A 26,070-nucleotide genomic window follows, 5' to 3' on the forward strand; every position below is an offset into this window, starting at 1 on the left:
AACAAACACTTGTAATTACTGTTCCACAATATTCTTTCAAATGAACAAATAGATAAACTCATCTCCTTTATTGATAATCTTCAAATATTGGGAAACACCAGATGGCAAATCCCCAGCTTACCTATTAATATTGTTAACTCTTTTCATTTCACTCGTTTCACTTTTTTTTTCCTTCCACCCAATTTCACCTGTGAAAATTGCATCAAAATCCGTTCAGTACTTTTGGAGATTAGTATATACATACAGACAAAAATTTCATTTTGTGTTCTTTTTTTTGAGCATCATATTTCGTGCGAAAACTCATGTTGGCTAATTAGAACTACAGAAAATTCAAACAGATTATCGAAAAAAATCTAATATTTTTGTAACAATGAACTAAGTTGTATTCAGTTGATACATTGTGCCGACTTGATTGTTCATGCCAAGTGTTTGATAAGAACTGGTCATATAGACTGGAAAATAACGGATGACAATGAAATCATAATAAATCATATTACATTTTAATAAATTACAAAAGTTTTGTGGTTTCTGAATAATGAACAAGCGCATCCCTTCATTTTGATAAAAAAAAAATAAGGACCAAATCATTCAAAGAGATATTCGTAATAGGGTAGTTTGACATGCTTTTGAGGTTGAGAATTCAAAAACTGGGATAGAATAAAAAATTCTGGTGTTGAGCCTATTTGGAATCTTATATTGCTGAATCAGTATAGGAATGAATCCTCAGGAAAAGGTTCTATCAAAACAAGAAAACTACATTCAGAAAAAAAAATACATATATAAATTCACAAACTCATCAACACACAAACTTACCAAAACATATTAACTTACATTACATTTATGTATACCACAATCTGAAGAATCTCATTCGTGAAAAATTATCTTGTCAAGAAATAAAATAGACTTTTCATTCCAAATATTGCAGAATTGGAAGTTATTTCGATATTGAAAAGTGACACTGCTATTCAGAAAGATTATTTTATTGACATTATTATATACAATTTTTGAACTATGTACAGTTTTTAACATATCTTTACATAAGATTTTGCATTTCTTGCATAAATTGTTTGTAAGCATCATCCTTTGTATGTTGTTTGGCCATTGCCTGCTGATGAAAATGCATTTCTTTTTGTTTGAATTCATTTACTAACACTCTTGTATTTGATTTTTTATCTTCTCTCTTAACTCTCAATGCAGATGGAACAAATCTTGTAACATCAGCGCTCAAATTCCTAATTTGAGGTTTAGCAGATATAGTAGCTCCTTGTTTATGACTGCCAGATTCAGATCTACTAATTAGTTGTGGACCCGCAGAAAGGACATTTGGAGTTGCTAATGGCAGATTAGAGGAGGCTGAAATAGCAGGTGGTGGGCCTGGTATTCTAATAAGTCTTGGTGGTGCTGGCGGTAAACGTATTGGTATTCTTGGAGGTGGTAATCCTGGGGGAAGAAGTGGTCTACCAGGTGGAGGTCCAGGAGGCAGTCTGCAAAAAAATAAACGCCAGATTGATTACATTATTTAGATTGAATGAAAATTAGCATTGACATGAAGTCAGAAGTTTTTAGGTATTTGCTTAAATTCTTATTCATGTAGTCTTTCCACAAAATTCCTATTGTACACAAAATTTTTTTCCCCTTTTCTTGAACAATTCCATTGATGGAGAAAATAGAAAATATATAAATTTTAAATAATATATGCATGAATAAGTTTTGACTTTTCACCACTCTTCCGAAATTTATTTATTTTGTATGAAAACAATCTCTAAATGAAATTTTCTTTGAATAAATACTATCTTTTCGTCTTCAACTCAACACCCCCACAAAACTCCGTTCTAGTTATATGTTCTTGAATCCTCCATGCAGATATGTAACCGAAAATCAAGTACTTCATCGAAAGTTATTCTGTGGTTCAGAGGGTTATCCAAAACGAAAAAATTGTGATTAGATTTTCCCCTTTGTAAAATTTAGCTTAATTTTCGTATAATTCATTTCATCGGTGAATTTTATATACACACAAAATTTCAGGTTCCACACATAGGTGCGATAAAAATTGCATGAGTGTGTGTTAATTTATCTGCTTCTTCATTTCCCGAGAAGCCTAAATGAATTGGTATCCATACTAATTTTGACGTACAGTGATTAGATACATGTGCTCTTAATGCAACTTGATAGTCGTTGAAAATTTTGATTTAATCATTGTGGACCTATCTCACTAAAAGCAGATGCGCAGCAATTCCGATGGCATAATGTTTTGCCTGAAATACAATTGCATATATACCAAAACACAGCGATTCTGTGAGTCTAGGATTAATGCAGTATGTAGTAATACCAGCCCCCTTTCCAACGTAATATATTTGCCAGTACCAGGGGCCAGTAGGTTTAGGTTCTGCTTTTGGTCATGACTTAAAATGATTTAGGCATGATTAGAATACTATAAAGAAGATGAAAATATTGGTTTCATTTTGAAGAACCCTCTATTTGGGGTAGCTGTCTCTCTTGAAGCTTTCATCTTTTGACATTTGACAAGTAAAAACTACAGCATTACTAAAAATGGAACGATATATCATTTAACAACTCAGTGAAATTGTTAAAATTCACCAGAAAAATGTTAAAAATTCTGCAGTCACAGTTTACAAAATTAAAGTACTTTCTCGGCCGGCAATAGTCAAATTGGTGGACAAATTTGAGCTATTGAAACAAGTTACTGATGTGAAGAATCGAACTCGTGTACTTCTCTCAAGAACAACTGAGAATATTGCTGCTGCAGCCTATAGTGTTGACTACAACTTTTTTTTGGCAATTTCTCGTTGATCCTAGGAATTAGGCACTCCACAAACGACATTACATACACTGTATTTTGCATAAAGACGTTCATTTTCAATGATACGGCATTACGTGGCGCACAAGCAACAAAACAATCATGGCAGTGTTATTTCTTAAAGAGTTTATCACGATTGGCCACCAAGATCTTGTGATTTAACACCTTTAGACTTTTCTCTTTTGGGCCATGTGAAAGATAAGATATATGCCAATGCTCCACAATTGAGTTATCAAGGACATTCAGACAAAAATGAGTGAATTGATGATTCATGAAGAAGATATAGTGCTGCAACTATAACCATAGCGGCCATTTGGCTGAATATTTCCCTCCTGTCAAAAATTCTATGTATATGGAGAACAATTATCGAAAATTACAGTGATAATTGCATTGTAGGAAGCGAAACTGCACTGCGATAATTGTTCTGTTCATAGATGCATAATTTCTATGCATCTTACACAGTTCGAATCTATGGCAATTCCATTATACATCAGTTTGACAAGTGATGTAACAGTTTATTCGGGAAATATTCCCCCGAATTACACTCGTGCATCAAAATGACCGGATAATTGCGCATTCCAGCGTGTTTTCTTTGAAAAACTGCATTCGGTCATTTTCATTTTTGGAGAAAGAGCCCTCCACCTTCGGTATCGGGCTCTTTCTCCAAAAATGAAAATGAACTCATGCAGTTTTTATGACAACACGCTGTCATGCAAAATTATCGGTAATTTTGATGCACTTGTGCAATTACTTATGATAATTGTTTTCCATTGTTAGTAGCAGACCTTCCTCTTTACAATGAAATAAATATCTATTTGAATTCTCTTGAAATATTTTAAGAGAAAAAAGAGAATATCCTCTTTTTGTTTTAATATTAAAATTAAATCTCTCAATGGGAAACCCTCCATAATGAATCTAAGAAGCTAATGAATTACCTGAGTCCACCATTTGGAAACATAACTGGCATAGAAGGTGGATTTGGTGGGGCAGGGACCACAACAGGTGGATCTGTGCCAGGTGGAATCAAAGGTTCAATATGTGCAACCGCTTTTCTGCTGTTTTGTAAATCTTTTCCCACTTCACCTCTTTTTTGTACCGATTCCATTTCTTTCATAAACTCATCGATGTTTTGACCAGACAAAGCAACCATTTTCTGTTGTAAAGAGGTAGGCTTGCTTGAATTTTCATTTGATACTTCTTCCGTCTCATCTCCCTTAGTCATGTCTTCATAATCGATTACCTCTCCATCTTCATTTACTATAGGAGGAGGACCTGGTGGACAACCTGGAGGCTCCCTTATAGGTTTTCCCTGTAAATTATAGTCAACTGTTACCAATGTTACTGACAGAACCGAAAATTCTTCAATTATAGAAGATATTAATAAAAATAATTATCTAATACTCAACTGACATGCAAATTATTACCGTAATACTGTCACCAATAATTTTCATCTAACATTAATACTTTTTCCTTCAATTAAGTACGATAAATAATGGGTTATTAACAATAATTAAGTTGTTATTGAACAAACTATCTCTCTTTTCATATATTTTAATACCTCCTATCATGTGTATTCCAAAACATTCTCCTTGAAAATTTCAAATTTTGATAAATCCTCTGATATAACATGTTCCGATGTTAAAACGTAATTAGCGATGACAGATTTATCTATATTATAGTTCCTTATATGACCCATTTGCTACTTGAATCTATTGAGAATATTGCTAGTCGGTTCTATATATACAAATTATACTTTTTCGCAATCTAAACATTTAATTTTGTCGATAAATGAATTTAATTTTTCTGAAATTTTACCTAAATATAGTTCTGTTTCAATTGCTGTTGTAGAAGATAAATTTGATGCAACATATGTATCAGAACTAGTAGCTTTCCTATGAATATCCAAACTTCAGCTTTCAAATAAAGTATTGAATCCAAAAAGAACTTGAATTATTTTATATAAACCCAAAATGTTCAATGCATAACTATAATTAATAACAATTAAGACACTCACAAGAGCTTGTAGTTTCATAGCAGTAGCAATGGAGTAAATAGTATGTTCCTGTTTTTTTTCAGCTGGCAATGGTATAGATGCTGTGCTATTTTGAGGTTGCTGCTGAGGAAGCTGAGGCAATGGAATTTCATCAACTTGAACCTGTTGTGCACTTTTCACAGATTCATAGAATACCACCAATTGATTTCTTTTATGCTCATATTCTGTTTGTTTTCTTTTGAGATCTGCCCATTTTTCCGAATCATCTTTATACTGAAAAAAGTTTAAATTCATCAGTCTCAAATATTTCATATATGAATAGAAATCTTTACTCACATACATAGATAAAACTCTATCTAATGTTTCACGTAGTTTTTTACGTTTATCCTTTAAGACTTTTTCATTCAATGGAGATGGCTGGTTCACATTGTACTCTACAACAAAAACGAAAATAATATTAATGGGATGAAATTAGATGATGCTGTGACAAAAACAGATCCTATTTCAACACAAGGAACGGTGAAAGTGAAGTGCCGATAGAACACAGGGACAAAGTTTGAACAGAAAACAACGTGTTCTCCTATCTTGTACAAGCTCTGAGCTTCAGAGAGGTGTTGTAGAAGCATTGGAATGTTGGGATAAAAAACATTGAAAGCTGACATTATTTTAACATGTTAAATGCTGCAAAGGATTTACAATATAGACATCCTGTACAGCCGGCGGCCTAATACTAACCTGTACAGCCGGCGGCCAAATAGTAACCTGTACAGCTGGCTTTCAATACAAAATAATTACCGTATATAAATGGAAATTCAAAATTATGATATGCCCTTTAAGTTTCACAATGATATGTCAATATTCAGAGGAGAAAAGCACATAGCAATTTCCAGGATACTCCACAGTTTTGTTTGGTGCAAGTACCAACTCACTTGGTTGCTGGATGTACAGGTAGCGGCAGTTAACATGTTAAATGCTTCATGCATTATTCGGTTATATATTTTACTTATGGAATCATTCAACCAAATATTTTTATATTCCTCAACAGGTAAATTAATTCAAATTTATAATATAGAAATATATTTGGAATTACATAAAGTCCAATTGCTATTTTTACCAATTATCATGGTAATATTATTTTCCTCTTAAATACACTCTCCGTAGAATGAAAAATAATACCTACCCATTTGATCGATTTTTTCTAGTTCTTCCAAGATCTGATGTGGATCCTTTCCTTTTAACACAGCAGCTCTAACCATTTGTCGTTGCTTTTTATTTTTCTTTAATTCTTGTTTCCGTGCCTCTTTTCCTAATACGAAAAAATATAAGTATACATATTTTTTATACAGATTAGATGCAACTTACTTGCTTGGTCTGTGGGATTCATATATTTACCACTTTTAGTGGTATTTATTGATCGCCGCCCCATTTTTATTTTATTTATTTACCAAATATTTAACTGAAAATATTTTCAGGGTGTCAATATTTTATTTTCCTGAATTAATAGGATTTCCAACATTACTTCACAAACAGAGTAGAACCATAGAATATAAAATAACTAACCTCCTAGGTCCTAGAGTATATAATAACAGGAGGGAGCATAACGTCCCAAATTTGAAGAACTGAAAAGTCTCTATGGAGTATGGACTATGAATATGGCCGACTCACGTTTCCGGTTGGCAGTGGCGTAGTAGGATAAAAATTTAATTCATTAAAAAATTATACATTTCGATGAAAATTAAGAATTTCAATAGAAAACGTAGCTGAATGCTAGCATATATAGGGGGTGAAATGAACTTTACCAAATATGTTCAATTACATATCATATTTATTAATTATAATTATACAGAACAGTTTTGAATTGAAAATAGATTGATTACTTTTTCATTAATGAATTGTATAATTACAACAGTTCTCAGCAATTATGTACTATAATGAAATATTGAATTAATCTGATTCATGTGTTTTTTTTTTAATTTCACATATTTCAAGTTTTGAAGTTTTCTTATTTATACATATAGTATAGTCGAGGAAAGCTTTGAATTGAAGTAAAAGAATTTTTTCAACTAGCAGGATTGAGGAATTTTCGTCACCGGATTCGTAATCTACGCTCTATTAGTGATGACGCCACACACCGCCATTTTTGGTTCTCCTGTCAGTGTTCGGAATCCAAACAAACAAATTGTCATTCAAATTATTACGTTGTCGTTGAAGAAATTGGCTTATTTTGATAAATAAGATTATTTAAGGAACGATTTTTCTATTAATTGATAGACAGAAGGCACGAGATTAATGCCAGTAAGTTCGAACTTGAAGTTCAACTAATAAACACGGCTTTTTACAAAATTCAGTGTGATGTGGTTTGAATAAAAATTCAAAAACCCGGAAACACTTGGCTAATTAAAACATTTCAATATTCTTCATTCACTAGAATTAATTTTTTGGGTGGGGGTTGTTGTTTGTGCCTAGTCGGCCTTATGGAAAATCCACCACTGGAGGTAAAGAGATTTTGTTACAGTTTTCTGCTCTTTAACATTTATAAACAAAAATTACACAATTTACGACATTGCTTTGTTTCTTCTAATTGCTTCTGATATTATTACAAAAGGTTTCTGATTACTTAAAAGTATTAATTATTGATTGTTTTTGATGGGGCACCCTACGATCAACTGACATATTTACAGGAAACTGTTGTAGTGGTTTTCTTGTTGTTTTACGATTGCTGTTCTATGCGCTATAGATGTAGATCCTGAAAGTTTATATAAATAGTTTTAACCAATTCAACATTATATTTATAAGGTTTTCAGAGTATTGCGAGAAAATCATGACTGATAGGAACGAAAGAATAATGATGGAACTTCTAAAGTGTCCAGGAAATAATTTTTGTGCAGATTGTGATTGTGAAAGTAAGAAATATTCAATTACCAAGTTGTTTATTTAGGATGTTTGAATAGAACTTACATTCCAAGTTTATCAATTAAAAACAAATGCGTAATCAGTATATTCAATAAAAAATGCATCCGGCATAATAGAGATCTGTATTTATCACTAGAAAAGGGAGAAACTTTCAACTTGATTTCAACATTACCGAAGTTTAAAATGATGAAATTTGCGTATTCACAATATATCATTGAGTTAAAAGCTCTCAAATAATAAAATAAATATAAATCAAGATTAATAAATATGCTCAATAAATTCCAATCGCACATAAATAATTTGAAAGAAAATAGGTAAAAACAAAAAAGGTAATTGATATATAAAATGTTTTGGTGTAGTTTTCAGCCTTCATTTGAAATTTCTTAATTTTGTCGAATTCTGTAGCTAATGATAGTGCTGCAGAAATAATGAAATCAACAATCATTCGTTACCACACTTGGGTAATGTTTCAATCAATATTATTATACTTATTTACGACAATTTCAATTGGTAATGAAACATTTCTTAAGATAAATAGTTCTGCTCACATTCAAGCATATAATAAATAAATTAAATTTACTCAGATCCAGAATGGGCTTCTTACAACATTGGCATCTTTATTTGTAAGCGTTGCTCTGGTATTCATCGTAGTATGGGTGTTCAAATAAGTAAAGTAAAACACTTGAAGTTGGATAGATGGGAAGATTCTCAAGTTCAAAGAATGAAAGAAGTTGGCAATGTAAAGGCAAAGTTGAAATATGAAGAAAGAGTACCATCTTGTTATAGGAGACCCAAACCCAATGATCCACAGTATGTACTTCCAGCTTTTAATCTCTTCATTGATTTGAAAACAATATTTAGGGTTAAGGAACCCTGAAATGGTTACCCTATTTCCTATTAGAAAATAACTATGAAACTGCTAATTTTACACTATAGTTTATTGTTTACAAGTTTATCAATAAACAATTGGGCCCATGAAAAAACATATAACAGAAATATCAATACAAACCAACTATAATGCACATCTAGGAACCAGATGAGCCAAGTTTATTTGTTAAGAAAATATGTTAATAAGGTTTTCATAAATTTATAACTGAAAATAAAATGGTTTTTAGTGAGAAATGTTGTACTTAGTAATATTTTAACAATTTTATAAAACATTACAAAATTGTTACAATATTACTACATACAACATTTCTCACTAAAAACCATTTTAGTTTCACAGTTATAAATTTATGAAAGCCTTATTAATTTTTTCAATTTAATTTTTTACTTTTTTATTCATTATTGTACAAATTCTATTTGAAATAGCTCTAGTAGTTTAGGAGAAAAGTTTGACTGACTGGATAAAAGGATTTTTTCAATTTGCACATTCAAAAAATTTAAATTCCCAGGAGGCAAAATCTGCAGAGACAAGTCGTTTAGTTGCATAATTGGTTATTCTTTTGATTTTGATATTTCAAATGAAGAATTTAAATGATATTTCATTGTAATCAAAACATTCTTGATAATTACAGAGTTTTGATAGAACAATGGATTAGAGCTAAGTACCAGAGAGAAGAATTTAGTTATCCAGAAAAACAGACTTATATCAAAGGACATATGCAAGGGTTTCTCATGAAAAGGGGCAAAGAAGATAGTAGATACCAACGTAGAAAATTTATTTTATCAGAAGCTGATGACACATTGAAATATTTTATCAGGGAAGATAGGGAACCTAAAGCTACGTTACGCTTATCAGAATTAAATGTAGCTTTTGCCCCTGAGAAAGTAGGTAGGTAAAAATTTCAATATTTTTTTATTCATTCACATTTGAATATTAGTGTTGTTTATTATATGGCATGTTCAAAAGCTATTTTTGAGCACTTGTTCACTGAACAAATTGCTTTATTATTTCATCACAAAGTTTGTAATTTTTCAATTTTGGGCCAAGAAATGATAAGAATGGACTCACTTATGACAAATTCGTGGACAGAAATTAATATTTGAATTATTTCCTAAACTGTATTAATTGAATAAAAATTCGGAGATTGAAATCTACTTGAAGCATTTATTCAAAAATCTAACAGTATTGACTACTTTATCTTTTTTCTCCAAAATTATTTGAACAAAATTTGATAATTCAGTAGTATCTTGATAATTCAAACCTTTTATATAATTTGAACTGTCAGGTTTCTTAAAAATACTCGCTAAACCGAAAACATTATAACACAATTAGATGCATTCAGTAATTTTGAAGAAAACAATTGTTCTGACCAACAAGAATACTCGATAAACTAAAGTTCTTTTATTCACACTATACGTATATTTCTAAGTTGTCAGTTTTAAATTGTTCAACTCCCAGCTTATGCTGATGATCAGTAATTTTCAAATTTCTCAGAAATTATGTATTGTTAGTATATTACAAATTGTTACTGTAAATGCAAAACAAATTATCTAGCGCCAATATTCACAAAACCCCCTAGTAGTTTTTTGCCCATTAACGAACTGCTGCATTGAACCTACCCTACAAATTTCATAATTCTAGTTCCTCTGAAAGTTATTGTGTATACATACGGCCAGACAAAATCAAAATTGCATGAAAATTTGTACATCTGTTTGGAAACACTATACTGACTATTGAAGTAGATAAAGTGAATTTTTATATCAAAATTATTTTTAAATTATAGGAATAAATACATCACTCCAGTTCACTTTTCTGAAGGATGGTACTACTCGCCATATTTACGTATATCATGAGGACCCTGAAATAATCAATAATTGGTATATGGCGATTCGATGTGCTAAACTTCATCGTCTTCAAGTGGCATATCCTTCAGTAGCAGAATATGATTTAGTTAATCACTTAACACAAGACTTCGCTAAAGAGGGGTGGTTATGGAAGACTGGTCCAAGATTGAGTGATGGATTTAAAAAACGATGGTTTACTCTAGACAATAGAAAATTGATGTACCATGATGATCCCTTAGATGCCTATCCAAAAGGAGAAATATTCATTGGTATGTCGAATATGTTACTTTTAATATTATACTGGATAAAAATATTGAAGTGTTATTTATTTAGTAAGCTGATTTGAATGAATTAAAATTCCAGAACAGTTTCTTTGTTCTTCCAGATATTGAAAATGAGATGAATTCAAGTGTTTAGTTCTCTATAAATAAGAAGCATAAAGAAAGTAATTAGAGACGACCCAAACTCAGTATAACAATTATTATATATTATGATTTGAAGTCAGTAAAAAAATTCGACAAATTACCCTTTAATTATTGATCCAGCCCTGAACAAAGAAATGCTTTCAACATAGCTAGGGTCTTGTTCCGGAGGTTTTTTCGTATAATAAGTCATATATTATTTTACTTCTTTTTAAAAGACATTGAAATAAGATTTTTGTGATGACTCACTGTAGTCCAATCAATATGTGTTCCACAGGAAAGTTTTGGGGTAGTTTTTTGATTTCTTCGATTATATATGTTTGCCACCAAAATTTGTGAGGAAACATTGAAGAAAATGCAAAAAAGATGAAAAATTTTCTTTTTTGGCAGTTTCATGCATATAACTCAGAAAATACCAAATTTCCGTGAATGATCTTCCTGTACAAAAACAAAGTATATAAAATTTCCTAAAAATTTCTCACATTAATTCTTATTGTCCGTTATAAACCGTTCTGGCTCAAACGATAGTTGAAAATTGCCGTATTTTACTGTCTGCAAAAATCACTTTTTGGGTTAGTTTTCATTTCTTAGTTTCGTATGTTTTTCGTTTTGAATGTCTTTTGGACACTATTTGATTAAAATATTACATCAATTGATACATAATTAAACACCATATGTGACCCAAATTGATTGCCATAACTTTCCTCATTTATTAAAACGACATTTCCATTTTTTTTTAATTTCTTTTACTGTTCCTTGAAGAAAATTAATTTATTCAACATAATTTTATTTTGAGGTCGCTGGATCATAACGCAATCACAGCCATTTAAGCAAATACATCTCCTTTCAGTTTATAATATGCAAATTGATTATCAATAATCATATTATATTAAATTATAATGGGTCTGGCAATGTCCATCGAAATGAATGATATAATTCATAAAACTTCAACGTTCACATTCATTGCGTTTTGCGTTATTTTGATGGTGTAAACATCGAGAGAACAGGAGTGTGAGCCCATTGTGAAAACATTAATTGCTTATAGCTTTTCACCTTAGCCAAATCTGGAATAATGGTAAATAAAAACAACTGTTTCACTTGATGAGAGGAATCTGTGTTAAATTCATTTATTTATTTCTGGCCAATTCTATCGAGCATCGTTCATTAAATGGGTAATCATAAATTGATTGATTTTTCCCATAATGATCATCATCTTCATCAATGTGGTATAATCGTACCTCTTCTTTATTTCTCCTCATCTGAGTAATAATTCATTGGCTTGTACTTTGAGAACTATGGTCTCAAAATAATTTTGATCGGCAGTAAGGGCATGTTTCTGATTCCTCATACCATTGATTTAGGCAATCACAATGGAATAAGTGCTTGCATGCTAAATGATATATCCTTCCAGATAACTCAGACAAACAAATGCCACAATCGCCTATGCTTTCCCTACAAAAAAAAAATATATATAAAATCATTAGTTCATGCCTACAAGTAATAGGTACATTTAATATTATACAGGGTGTTTCCTAAACATGCGGCAAAAATTCAGGGGGTTGTTCCTTGGACTATTCTAAGAATATTTTGTCCTTTGATGATTTTTGAAAAACCTATTTGTTTCGAAGATATAGGGGAAACAAAATTTCAGATAATAACATTTTATTATGAAAAATTACATGAAAATTCAACTCAACCTACAAAAACTGTTGAAAATGACCACCTCTAGCCAGCATACAAGCATCCAATCTTCTCCTCATTGACTGCCGAACCCTTTCAAAAACACCAGGATCATTTCTTATTAAGTTACACCCAGCAATGATCCGATTTCGAAAAACGTGTTTAATCTGTATTCCTTTACCATCTGCACTTATCAATTTTTAGTCAAAAAACTGGCCGTTTTTAGTAATTGGAATGTTGTTAAACAAATTTAAAAATAAATTGTACCTACTTAGTAAACACAGTGCGGTACGCATTTTTATTTAAACTATTATTAATTTTAAAAATATGAAAAATGTTGTTCGCCCTGTATCTTCGAAACAAAGAGGTTTTTCAAAAATCATCCAAGGACAAAACATGCTTAAAATAGTCCAAGGAACAACCCCCTGAATTTTTGCCGCATGTTTAGGAAACACCCTGTATATGAACAGGCAGAATTGTTTGAGAAATACTATGTGAGAGTTATGATCCAATTCACTGGGATCGAAATGTGTACGCTATAAAATAAGATACTTCAATTACAGACTACAACCATTTGATTAAATAACTATAATAACTTTCGATAACTAATGAATGTGAAAATGTAAAATTTGTCATTCAGACCATAAACTTATTCCGAAAATTTTGAATATGTATTGTATTAGAAAAGAAGAAGATAAGAACGATGACTTTCTCAAGAAAAAAGGTTCCGGAAATAGTATTTACGATCTGCACTATCTGCAGCACAGAATATAGTGTAAGTTAATAATGAGTCGAATGATGAGCGCTCAAAAGGATGAACAGATATAAAAAAAGCCCTTGACTCAAAAACCGAATACCAAATTCTACCTACTATAACATGACTTAACACAATTTTAGCTGTAAAATTTAAAGAAAGTAGAAAATAATGTTACTTGAAGAAGATATTTTCATGGGTGATTAAAATATTATAATTAAATTTGTACCTTTTAGAAGATTTTTCGATTTTTGGATTGGCTGGCTTGGTGTTTTCCATTTTTAACTCAAACAAAAATATGCAGTACTTGATAATTGTCTTGTCTTGTCTCGCAGGGTCTTGGACTCGACGCTATGGGTATTCAATAATTTCTCTCGATTTTAAAATTTGGGACAAAATCAAATTATGGTCATAAGGTTGTTGTTGTTGTTGTTGTCTCATTCTCTTTTCATGGTCATAAGGTGCACATTTCTTTAACGATCGTCATAGAGTTGTTCTTTTTTTTCAATACTCAACGATATAAAAATTATCATAATCTCGCCGAATCTACAAGTGAATTTGAGTGATCATCGAACGTCCCGTCGAATCCTTAGCTATGTTGCCAGTTCGAAAAATTAATCAGTTGTTTGAAGAATGTGATAGAATTAAGCCAGAAAGTCCTCTTCCCGCGACCAACGGTTATTACAATCTAATGGTGGGTTTATGCACCGTTCCTAAGAACAAAGGACTAAGCCTAAACCTAAGAATTGAACGCTAACAAATCAATGAGGGCATTTATGCACTTCACCTAAGAACTAATGGTGGATTTGAGAAAGCGTTCGTAAACTCCTTACTCCACGTAAATCTATAATTCAGCATAAAATGCAGCGCTCTTTCTCCAGCATTTTGCTGGTATAGCGCTGTTGTGTTCAGCGCTGTCAAGCGCATCTCTTTCAGCGCTGACTTTCCGAACTCGCCCATACTTTGAATAGAAAGAAGTTCGACCACGTGCGCATGCCTTAACTAAGAATTAACAAGAGATTCCATAAACCATAAACGGCACTGAATTCTCAGGTTAAGTTCTTAGTTCGTAGTAACAGGTTAACATTATTATAATAATACTTTCATATCACACATTACTAGTCTTGGTTGATTGATTTTGGTGTTGTGAATATTAATGTGATAATTATCTTGGTTTATATTATTATTATTAATACTTTATTTGCTTTAATACATACACCTATGTTAAGCATCGTCAATGTACAAGAAAATATATAAAGCAATGATGAAATGAAACAAAGAAATTAGTTTTTTCATATGCTGAAATTGCCCTTGATCTCATTTTTCGAAATGGGCGATACAATATAAACTCCTTTTAGTTCAACCCTATTTGTTGAACCAGCGTAAATCTTCAGTGACGAAGAAATTCCAGGAGAGAATGTGACTACAAGTTTCGGTCCTGCGACTCCCATGGAAGGCATGAATGGTGGTACTTAAAAACTGTATCATTTGTGAAACCTTCAATATACCAATGACCTACAGCTGAAATTCGACGGATATCAATGGATTTGCAAAAAGCAGTAGAGTTTAAGAATAAACTGTGTGCACAATCTGGCAACAACACCGTGAATTGACAGAATCGGCGCATGCGCATTCTATGTACACAAATTCCCTTGTAGATACAGCAAGATTACCCATATATGTTTTGGTTACTGCGTTTATCTACCCGATTTGTTTTAGACAGGGATCTGCGCACCTCAAAATGTATATAAATTATATACCTTAACTGTAGACATTATTTCTCTATGGACATAACCTGATTGTGTCACATTGGATGTTTCTGTGTTTGATTTTGTGAGAAAATTCAAAATTGAAATTTGGATTCAGATTTAGACATAGAGTAATAATCATAGATAGAGGGGCTATACGCACATGTCCCCAACATGGTTAGATTACGTTGTCAGATTGTGACAATTTTCAAAACCACAATTTGCTAAATTGAATGAAATATATTTGAGTGATTCCCGATTAAATAAGCAAATTTGAATATTGTCTGTTAAGCCATCAAAATATTAAGCTATTAATATTTGGAATCCGATATTTTTCCTAATTGTAAAATTTTTAGTAAGCAGAATACATAATATTATTTTCTCTAATTCTGTGGTTATTCCGTTCATTCTTCCACATCTTGTAGAACAAAATCGTGCGAGAATATATCAGAAACGCACAGTTTTCATGGTTATATTTTATTATTCTATGTTGGTACTCCGAACTTTCCGCCACGGCTTTATCTGTCAATTCATCAATTTGCCTTAAAGAAATCAGTTCTGCCAACCAACATTTTTCAATGCAAAAATCACTAAATTATATTTATGGAAATATTTCATTAATTTCAATGAAAATGCAATGAATTAGAGAAAATAATGTATAATACTCGTACAGAAGGCTCATTCTACCACTCGTTCATTCCAAAACTCGCCACTTCGTGGCTCGTTTTTGAATTTTGAACTCGTGGAAGAATATCAATGCCTTCTGCACTTGTATTATAAATAACTATTCTGTATATGACTGCTAGAATCCAAGGTTTGGCAACTATTGCGCGCTTATTGTCAACCTAACTTTCACGTCGAGTGGAATATGGAATTAAGTGGAATATACTACTCCACAAAAGTTAAGGGAGTTCACAAATTTTGTGATCGTTTCAAAAGTTGCTGATTCTTGTACACCAAATGTTCATTTATGAGAAATAAAATGTTAACTTTCTTATATCTGAAAAGTTTTTTTGCTCCTCATTTGATAACTTTCTCAGTTTCAGTAATGTTCTTGTCGTTTGTTGTTTTACGTTCTTACAATCAACTTTGATTCGAAATATGAAAATTTGTCTGCAATAATGCCTCTCTTTATTTCTACCCCCCATAGTTAGATAGTTCATGCTTTTGAAAGCAGTCTTTCCATGAAAAAAATATATATGACCGAACAATAGTATGTTTTCAAATTGTTTTTATTACCATTTTAAAATGATACTTATATTATTTGTAGGTTATGCTCTTGATGGGTATAGCATTAGGATTGGTGTATCTACTGGGGTGAAAGATATGGGATTTTCCTTTTCCTTGACTACTCCTGAAAGAATTTATCACCTATCTGCCCAGACAGAAGCAGATAGAGACCAATGGATTGAAGTTATTGAAAACGTAATTAAACGGCAAATGACACCTCAAGAGTCGGCAAGTAAGTACAACTATGAAAAAATACAATGGAACATTATTACTCATCAAATAGATTGTGTCGAATTCTAAGTAGGCCCTTTCCAGAATTATAAAACGCAAATTTAGAAGTGGGAATTGAATTGGTAATTTGAGAAGTCGATCTAAATCTTGGTTTGCTGAGATGAGCCTATGATTGAGTTATTTTTTTTTTGTTGCAGTATCTGCCAGACTTGTTCGAAAGCGAAATAACAGCAATTCAATCAGTCTTTTTTCGCCGAGGTAGTCTAAGGCAGCTCTACAATGGCATAAAGACGAATCAAGAAACCTATGGTGAGTAAAAGTGCTCAAACTCAATTAGTATTCAGTTTTTTCTATCACTGCCAAAATTGAGTACATGTCATATATTTTCACATCTCAGATATGGAGTTGAATATAAAACTTGCCTACATTTCAGAAATATGTAAAGACTGCAATTTTATGATGATATTGTATATCATGTTTAATGACTTAGGTTAGCCAGAATGATAATACTGAGAACTTCTTAATAATGAATAAAACAATTATATATTATCAGAGTATTGTTTTAATTTCAAATGACCTTTAGAAAATGCCAATCCTTCCTTCCTTCATGAAATTCAAATATTCGATAAAAAACAAATTGAATTAAAATAATTTTAGCCAGATGCTGAGAATCTTGTCACGCTAAAACACCATTTTTCTTGAATTTTTTCAATTTGAATAAATTTCTATTCTATGAATGGTATTAACTTTATTAAATGTTATTAAAAAACAAAAAGATTATATCTACTTGATAATATAGATAAAAAATTGAGGAACTCATTTAAGCAACTGATAAATAAGTTGCTTCATGAGTTCTTCAATTGGTTATCTGTGTCAAAAGAGCTGTTCCTTTCAAAATCCAGTAGTGTTGATTTTTTGCAGAAGGTAGTAGAACTGCTATAACAAAATTGGTACTATGACCAGTGGTGGAAAGAACCCCAGCTCTCACAGATGTTTTATATAAAGGACATTCATATCTTGGATCAGGGTCTGGCATTTTAGTTGTGGGTATCATCATCACAGCTGGTAATGAAGGATTTATTTCCCCTAATGAAAAATATTCAATTCAAAACAATTATTATCTCAATGAAAAATATCCAACGCCCTACCTGGTTTTGCATCAACTAGTTGCTGCTTAGTTAGGTCCCATCTGCCAGCGTCTACGAAAAGGCCATGAATAATAACTCCATCCTTTGGAGCTTTCAGAGGAAGGTATACATCATAATTCTGAAAATTATTTTACCATAAAGAACAAAATTATGTTCATTACCAGTTTTTACCTCTTTTCCACTTTCATCATGTGCTTCCTTTATCACTTCTTGATCTACCAATACTTGCTGTACTGAGAAATCAAATTTCAGTTGATCAATCGGTAAATTATATTTTCTTGCATGCGTTTGTAATGTTCCCGTCAAAAATCCTTGTGGAAAGTAAAATCCGGATAACCAATAAGATATTGGATGACCTGATCTAACCCAAATCTACAAATAAGAAAAACTCTAGTGTTCTGCTTTGGTGTGAGTATAGAGCTAATAATAATTGGGAATATTGAACAATATTTGAAATTTTTTATAACATTAGGTACTACTGCCACATAAATGCTCATAAAAATTTTTCCTTGCAATAGTGGGCTGTCAGTTTGCCAAATATCTGTAATTTTTTAGGTCAAAAAGTGAAAAGCGCAGAAGCTCCCGACTACGTCGATGTTTTTGTATTTTTTGTTATTATACTTACTCCAATAAAATCTAATCTGAGAACCAAGTCTTTAATCCAACTACCTAAGCTTTTTAGCGAATTGTAAGATTTTTTCGACCATAAATTTGGTACTTGATTGTTGATAAATGCCTTATAAACTTCTTCCAGTTCATCAGACATGACCACTAGGCCTTTGATAGCCTTTTTTAGATCCCTCATTGATCGATGAATCAAACCCAATAGAATGTTATACCTGTCAATTTCTTGTAGAAGAACGGTTGTCAAAGATTTGTAACGATCCTTGTCGTCTTTCTGGAAAGAGAAGTAATTGTTTTTTTTTTGTAGAAAATAAGACATAATCGATGTTTTTTTTTTCACCTTCATCAAAAATGGATTGATTTCATCGGTATCGATTTTAGTGAGTATTTGTTCGATAACTGAATCGGCTAATTCGAAGACAATCTCGTCGCTGGATTTTCCTGCGCCTCCTGCTGCAGTCCTAGGCTGACTCGCCAGTATTGTTAGTATAACAGCTTCTGTTTCTTTTTTCTGAAAAATTAGAACTTGAAGTTAAGGTTGAAGCAATCATAAAAATAAAACATTCATAGACTCCTTCCAAGAAACAGGATTAAATGTTGCCGTGAGGCAAAAAAAACTACCAAAAATCATTACAAAATAGGTAAAATTATAATTTCGTGAAAGTTGTACAGTGCTGCCCTCTACTTATTAGCTTCGAAAAAAGAGAGAAGATGAAGTGAGTGTACAACCACGGACTAACTAGTAATCTGTAAGACTTTTTAGCAGTGGAAAGTGGAAGTCAAGGAAGTATATATGCAGTGTAGTACATATATAGTGTTAAAATCAGATAATATTTCGTATTAGGTTCATGTTGAAGGAAAATGTAAAATAAATTTGAGAAATAAGATTTATTGTCTTGAAGAATAATTTGGATAGATACCTGAAAAGCGATATTGGCATTTTCATGCATTCCAAAAATTTCAGGTTCTTCCAATATTGGGAGTTCATCGATGAAATTCCTATAATCTTGTATTTTCTCGAACCTTGGACTGTAATAAGTACCAGATGACGAATACGTATATCCTGCTTTCAATGTATGTGGTGCGAAGAATATCCTTAGAATAGTTTTGAGGCACCTCAAATCCCAGTAATCTGTCACTCGTCCGCCATATGTAATTTCACCTGAAATTAATGAACTGATTGCCCCATGAAATTTCCTTAAACAAAGTTTTCTGTCTATTTTATGAATGAACGTTCAAGAATTTGCAATATTTCGTTATTTTCCTGAAATGCGCATGATTCTTGATTGACAATATTAAAACTCAGGTCTGTGTCATCTCAGAGCTTGAGCGAGTTTAAAGAACCGACTGTGCTCTATGTAGGCTTTCTTACTGTGTCGTTTTGCTAATCTACGAAGAGCACTAATATAATAAGACATAGAAAAAATTTGTAGTGTTTTCGCTAATGTGAGGGTTATGTGGATATTCTTTTTAATAAGCAGATAAAGTTTAACTATGGTACCTGTTAAGTATTCAAGAGCTTTCCAGGGAATAACGCCATCTGCACAGTACATCCTCACAGTGTTAAATGCGAATTCTCTGTCACTATCATTGAATTCGTAAACTATGTTCCAACCTAATGGACCAAATTTTTTCCTTTCTTGAATAATTGCGTGGAACATACACAATCCGAATATCATGGTTCTCCAATCTTGTTTGAGGACTGAAAACAACATTTGTCGAGTATATTTTACAAATAATTTCTACATCAAAATATCTTCACAACGCAAAATGGCTAGGTTTACAATTATTGTAAGTGCTGAGAAATCTATTAAGTATTTCAGTATGAAACTCGAAAAACAAAAAGTTCAGTAAAGTGAATTTAGTGAATTTGAAAACCTAAAATCATTCATATCATATTTAAATGACAAGTTAACTTATTTTGAGTTTTATAATTAGCTCCCAAAGTATTGAAACTTTGTTTATAAACAACCGGTAGATATGTTCTTCCGAGAGATGCACACCCTACAACACCATCTCTCGGGCTAGCGAAGAGTCACTACAAATTAAATACTTGCATATCGAAAGGCGATTTTTATGATACGAAATTTTAACATTCTATTGCTAGTCAAAAACTTACTGTGACCCTCAAAAAATTCTTCTGTCATTTCGAGGAAAGCCCTCTTGATATTTGCCCTCAAACCTTTTGGCGGTTCGTTGGTAACTTTGACTGAATTTTGTAGCACAGCTACTGGAAAACTTGTACTGGGCATTGAACTCAGGTAGAGGCGAAAATCTTTGTGTACCCTATAATCTTCTTCTGCTATCTTCAGAATCAGTCGTTCCATGGGTAACATCCACGAAGCACACAGATGACAATTCTGTACAAAAGATAATCATTTTGAATCTAGATAATGGTTCCAATATTCGATATATGTACATGGTACCTAAAAAATTTAATCTTGAGGATTGACAATGTTAAATCGATTTCTTCGAATGGAAACCAATTATTTTTAGATATAATGATCAATCCACGATTTTATTTTTATTTTTTAAGGAAGGGTTCATAAATTTAAGAAAATACTTATTATACAGGGTGTTTCCTAAACATGCGGCAAAAATTCAGGGGGTTGTTCCTTGGACTATTTTAAGCATGTTTTGTCCTTGGATGATTTTTGAAAAACCTCTTTGTTTCGAAGATACAGGGCGAACAACATTTTTCATATTTTTAAAATTAATAATAGTTTAATTAAAAATGCGTACCGCACTGTGTTTACTAAGTAGGTACAATTTATTTTTAAATTTGTTTAACAACATTCCAATTACTAAAAACGGCCAGTTTTTTGACTAAAAATTGCTAATACATCACAAAACGAATTCAAATGAAAACCGTGTTTAATCTGTATTCCTTTACCATCTTCACTTATCAATTTTTAGTCAAAAAACTGGCCGTTTTTAGTAATTGGAATGTTGTTAAACAAATTTAAAAATAAATTGTACCTACTTAGTAAACACAGTGCGGTACGCATTTTTATTTAAACTATTATTAATTTTAAAAATATGAAAAATGTTGTTCGCCCTGTATCTTCGAAACAAAGAGGTTTTTCAAAAATTATCCAAGGACAAAACATGCTTAAAATAGTCCAAGGAACAACCCCCTGAATTTTTGCCGCATGTTTAGGAAACACCCTGTATATGATTATTCGAAAAAATTCATTCAACGCGTTTGTGAGACCCAAATTTTCAGAAATTATTTTTGGAAAAACTAAATAAAGTATTGCATTCCGTGGAAAATGACATAAATAAGAATCTAAACAACGCGCTGAAGTACAGATGTATTTTTTTTCCTTTTTTGTGTATAATCAAGTAATCAACTGAATACTGTCAGGTGAATATCCTTTACTGGAAAAGATAATTATATCTACAAGAACGAAAAGAATACTATTAAAACGTAATTATGGATATGGATGAGAACGTTAAAAATGAAAAAAATATGAGCCTGTAAGATATATGTGAATAGAAAAAATGAGATAATACCCATTAATGTTTTTAGTAGTTTAGAATTGAATAACGCATGACATGAATTGGAATTTTAAATTATATTAAATTCTTATTAGCAGTGAAATTATGCTATAGAACTAATTCCAACGTCGTTGTCAGATTGTGAATTTTTCAAGCTTCACCATGAAATCAACTTGTGTATTCTCAAGCTTTGCATTTTGTGTTCCATTTAGAAAAATTGTGGAATTTGGATGGTATTGCTTAATGTAATATTATTCGAGTTACCAAACTAAACTGATCTGAAAGAATGAAATGAAAACGTCAAATTTGAATAACAATAAGAATAACACATCGTGAATTTATGGAAACTTTTTTATGAACATTTTAAGTAAGCAGTAATAATATGTTTTCCAAAAGCGAATAGACTATAGCCAAGGAAAAAAATCCCGACGCATTCGCCAATTTGCAACTAACTAATATTTCCCATATTGTTACTTATCAAAACATCCGACTATGAAATTGATTAAAAGGTATGCGGTATATCTTTATTTTATTAATAGATAAGGGGTCCTACTTCTGTATTTATCTATGATTTTGTTTCACCTGGAGGAAAATCCAATCCCCTTTCTCCAAGCCTTGATCGATCAGTTTTTCTGCAACAGGGCCTTGTCCTTGTCCCAAGGATATCGACTGGACCCTTTTACTGAAACCCATTTCCGTAGCGAACCTCATGAAGGAACCAAATGGATCGGAACCAGTGCTCAGAATGAAAACCAATGGAACGGTATTGGAAGTATCTTGGTACCTTAAAAGATAATTAGGAAGTTATTACTTGGTTATCATCCATTGTTATTTAATAAATAAGAAAATATTGGGAATATTGGACACAATTTTATTCTACTGTTTAATTGTTTAATTAATTGATGGATGTTGATTATCTACGGTGTGAATGAATTTTGATTCCTTGAAAATTGTCTTAATGATTTTAATAAGCGTACAATATTGTTTGTCGTAACTAGGTAATGTGTTATCATATTATGTCATATTGCATGCCTTATATATTTATTTATTTTTTAGCCTTGAAAAAGAAACAAACTGTTTCGAAACGTCGGCGTTGTTACAGATTAAACAATAGAATAAAATTTTGTCCAATATTCCCAATATTTTCTTATTAATTAATAATTAGGAAGGTTGAATTCATAGATATTTAAGAGAGAGTCTTTTTCTATTGCTTGGATCTTTGCATTATAGAAGTTGATCTGGAATGACCTTGAATATTTTAAAGGAATTTCCATTGAATTGGAATAATTTTTAACATGACTTCTTGAGGAAAGTATGAAATTTTTAGTAACCTCCTAATGTTTTTACAATTTTTATATGTTTTCCTAAAACTAAGTAAAAATTTTTCGCCTAATAATAGAGAAAAAATTTTTTTTGGTAGCTTTAATAAAAGAGTATATTATGGAGTTATTTATTACAATGTTTAGATGAAAAAACACGCTGCCTACTCTAATTATCTTTTTTGATAGCTATCAGATTGATTTTCAGTATTAATAATAACTAATCAAAAGTTTTTCATTATTATACATAATATATTGATTAATTCATCAACCCTATCCCCAAAAAAAGATTTGAAAATCTTAAACAACATATTTCTGTGTCTCTGGGTCCACCTGTAGACTGATCCGTAATTTTGCAGAAGAATGGAAAACTTTTCGGAAATTCAATAAAAAATAAATCGTACAATTATCTTGAAGGATTTTTGAAGTATGATCTTCAGTTTGAACTATTATTACAACCATGAAATTTCTCTGAAAAGTGACCACAGATACTGATGATATGTTAGGTATTTCAAAATCAGGATATGATATCAAAATTGGGTATTTCCATTTATAAAAACAGGATGGTATTGTGTTTCACCACTTTCGGACTAGCCTGTAGAGTCAAAAATAATTTAAGGTAATGCGTTGAGTGCTGTGGATTCCTTCAAAATTTGAATCATTCTCCTAGCCCAAAATTTACAGGAGTTATCGACCGATCGAACACTATTGACTCATTCTGTATATAATAATAACCGGCTCATTCGCCATTTAGGGACACACTTTCATTTTAAATCTAGAAATCTAGTGTTCCTTATCGGAATAATGTGTTAAAATGAATGTCTTGTCATCAGTCCCTTATAACTGCAAAATATCAATTCAAACTGAAGATTTAAATTTGGTGAATATTCATTTCAAAGATTCCGCTACTTATGTTAGATATACAGTGACTTAATAAAACACAGTGGCGACAATTCGTCCAAATTGAGCCTAAAAATGGCAAACTATATGGCTTTACCATAGAACTTAAGAATACAATTGACTGAATTTTGTCAAAATTAAAATGATTGGGACTGATAGTATTTGTATATAGAACAAATTTATTCACCTGAAGAATACTACAGGGACTTAATAAAATGGGCCTTAAATTCTGAATAAATCCCAAAAATCAGGTAAACGGAGAATGTGAACAAAAAGCCACCATATTTAGGCTCAGTCAATCGAAAACGAGACCACGCGTGTTGCCACTGGGGTTTATTAAGTCACTGTACTTAGATACATACAGCTAATGAAAGCTTGTTGCAAATATTTATTCAAATGAGTCATTGTAGGATACCGAATTAACTTTTTCTGCAATAAGATATCTTCTAAGTTCACCACCCCAGAAATATCTTAGGCATTCACATCAACATACACTGTGTCCGTTAAGTATGGAACAAATTCATTTTTAGCTAAACAGACCATTTTGAGAAATAATCCTGAAACATGTCGATTTTTGATTTTAATTTACCGTATTTCAAAATAATAATCTAATATGCAGGGTGAATTACTTTCGAGTAATGACGTCACCTTAATTTTGTTTAAATGGAACACCCCCATTTTGTCTCAATTTTTCGATTATTCTAGCTGAACTGATTCCAAAAATGTATCACATGTTGATTCCAATTGGTACAGGGTGGACAAAAATACAATAGTTTTGTGTGTGCTCATAAAGTAACATTCTTTATTAGTTAAATTAACAATATTATCAAAAATACTTATTGTCTAGCGGCAATTGGTTTGAATGAGACACCCTGTAGTTTGTTACATTTTTAGATTAATAAAAATGAGTTGTTTCTAAACATGTTTGGTACTTGTGGTCTAGCAAACAGAAAATGAAATGAATTATTTTTTATTTTTATACATTTTTATTAATCTAAAAATGTAACAAACTACAGGGTGTAACATTCAAACCAATTGCCGCTAGACAATAAGTATTTTTGATAATATTGTTAATTCAACTAAAAAAGAATGTTACTTTATGTGCATACACAAAACTATTGTATTTTTGTCCATCCTGTACCAATTGGAACCAACATGTGATACATTTTTGGAATTAGCTCAGCTAGGGTAATCAGAAACTTGAGATAAAATGGGGGTGTTCCATTAAAAAAATGACGTCATTACTCGAAAGTAATTCACCCTGTATATTAGATTATTATTTTCAAATACGGTAAATTAAAATAAAAAATCGGCGTGTTTCAGGATTATTTCTTAAGTGGTCTGTTTAGCTAAAAATGAATCTGTTCCATACTTTACGGACACAGTGTATATTCAAGAAGTCGAAGTACATACCAGTTTTATCAATACTGTCAATGCCAAGTTAAACTCTTACTCTCATATTATTAATTAAACCTCTTGCGAATTATGCTGTGGAATTAAGTTACCGCAACTCGTCGATAAACAAACTCAAGCGGACAAATAGTATCAAATACCGTCAGTAAATCTATTGAACAGGAGGTGAAAAAAACGTGGATACTTACAGAAGTTGCAGGGACACCTGAGGGCTTTCGACGAAGGCCTGTCCTAACTTCATCTTCACATACTCAGTTATAGCGAAAACCAATTTTTCTTCCTTTAGTGTCTTGAGAAACATGAGTTTTTCAAAATCGGTAAGACGATCGTTCCAAGGTATAGTGCTTGTTTCTTTGGAAGAAGGTACTACTTTGATATCCTAAAAATCAGTTAATTATTTGATATTATAAAAGAATCAAATTATGCGTTGAAAACGGACAAAGGTAAAATAATAATAATAATAATAAATTGCCTCTATTAAAGAAAAGAAAAGTACACATCAAGAGGCGAAGTTTCGCATAGCTATTTTTACTCAACCTCTTTGAAAAAAAAACAAAAATTTGTAATAACAAAAAAAAAGTACAATTCTTGAGAATAATTCGATAAAACTAAACATAAAATAATATTCTGTTGAAAACATCAGGAA

At 31.6% G+C, this 26,070-nt stretch overlaps 3 protein-coding genes across 5 annotated transcripts in view; 1 reads left to right on the top strand and 2 right to left on the bottom strand.

Moving 5' to 3' along the window:
- Nucleotides 1–962: 962 nt before the first annotated feature.
- On the bottom strand, nucleotides 963–6,381 carry LOC123673168 (WW domain-binding protein 11). The gene is made up of 6 exons (XM_045607626.1): nucleotides 6,174–6,381; nucleotides 5,992–6,117; nucleotides 5,148–5,245; nucleotides 4,833–5,084; nucleotides 3,754–4,127; nucleotides 963–1,484 (listed from the first exon to the last, which is right to left on the bottom strand). Exons 1-6 carry the CDS (start codon nucleotides 6,235–6,237, stop codon nucleotides 1,034–1,036), a joined length of 1,365 nt encoding a protein of 454 aa, XP_045463582.1. The 5' UTR covers nucleotides 6,238–6,381; the 3' UTR covers nucleotides 963–1,033.
- Nucleotides 6,382–7,480: 1,099 nt separating this feature from the next.
- LOC123672090 (arf-GAP with dual PH domain-containing protein 1-like) lies at nucleotides 7,481–17,071 on the top strand. Of its 3 annotated transcripts, XM_045606072.1 has the most exons (6): nucleotides 7,481–7,714; nucleotides 8,309–8,534; nucleotides 9,242–9,498; nucleotides 10,394–10,723; nucleotides 16,329–16,520; nucleotides 16,717–17,071. In XM_045606072.1, exons 1-6 carry the CDS (start codon nucleotides 7,633–7,635, stop codon nucleotides 16,779–16,781), a joined length of 1,152 nt encoding a protein of 383 aa, XP_045462028.1. In that variant the 5' UTR covers nucleotides 7,481–7,632; the 3' UTR covers nucleotides 16,782–17,071. The 3 variants fall into 3 exon arrangements, with proteins under 3 accessions (XP_045462028.1, XP_045462030.1, XP_045462029.1); XM_045606074.1 differs by lacking the exons at nucleotides 16,329–16,520; nucleotides 16,717–17,071 and adding an exon at nucleotides 10,840–11,047; XM_045606073.1 differs by lacking the exons at nucleotides 16,329–16,520; nucleotides 16,717–17,071 and adding an exon at nucleotides 10,840–10,886 and having other exon boundaries at nucleotides 10,394–10,786.
- A 179-nt stretch (nucleotides 17,072–17,250) lies between these two features.
- Nucleotides 17,251–26,070, bottom strand: part of LOC123672089 (dynein axonemal heavy chain 6) — a 65,930-nt gene continuing 57,110 nt past the window's right edge. The window contains exons 53-62 of the mRNA XM_045606071.1: nucleotides 25,613–25,803; nucleotides 22,375–22,576; nucleotides 20,411–20,651; nucleotides 19,793–19,993; nucleotides 19,212–19,453; nucleotides 18,632–18,802; nucleotides 18,293–18,565; nucleotides 17,839–18,039; nucleotides 17,668–17,785; nucleotides 17,251–17,605 (exon numbers count right to left, since the gene is read on the bottom strand). Of these exons, the coding sequence (XP_045462027.1) occupies nucleotides 17,376–17,605; nucleotides 17,668–17,785; nucleotides 17,839–18,039; nucleotides 18,293–18,565; nucleotides 18,632–18,802; nucleotides 19,212–19,453; nucleotides 19,793–19,993; nucleotides 20,411–20,651; nucleotides 22,375–22,576; nucleotides 25,613–25,803 (2,070 nt within the window). The 3' untranslated portion in view covers nucleotides 17,251–17,375. The remainder of the gene's footprint in view (nucleotides 17,606–17,667; nucleotides 17,786–17,838; nucleotides 18,040–18,292; nucleotides 18,566–18,631; nucleotides 18,803–19,211; nucleotides 19,454–19,792; nucleotides 19,994–20,410; nucleotides 20,652–22,374; nucleotides 22,577–25,612; nucleotides 25,804–26,070) is intronic.

Source organism: Harmonia axyridis, chromosome 2, assembly GCF_914767665.1.
Source record: "Harmonia axyridis chromosome 2, icHarAxyr1.1, whole genome shotgun sequence".
Taxonomy (NCBI): Eukaryota; Metazoa; Arthropoda; class Insecta; order Coleoptera; family Coccinellidae; genus Harmonia; species Harmonia axyridis.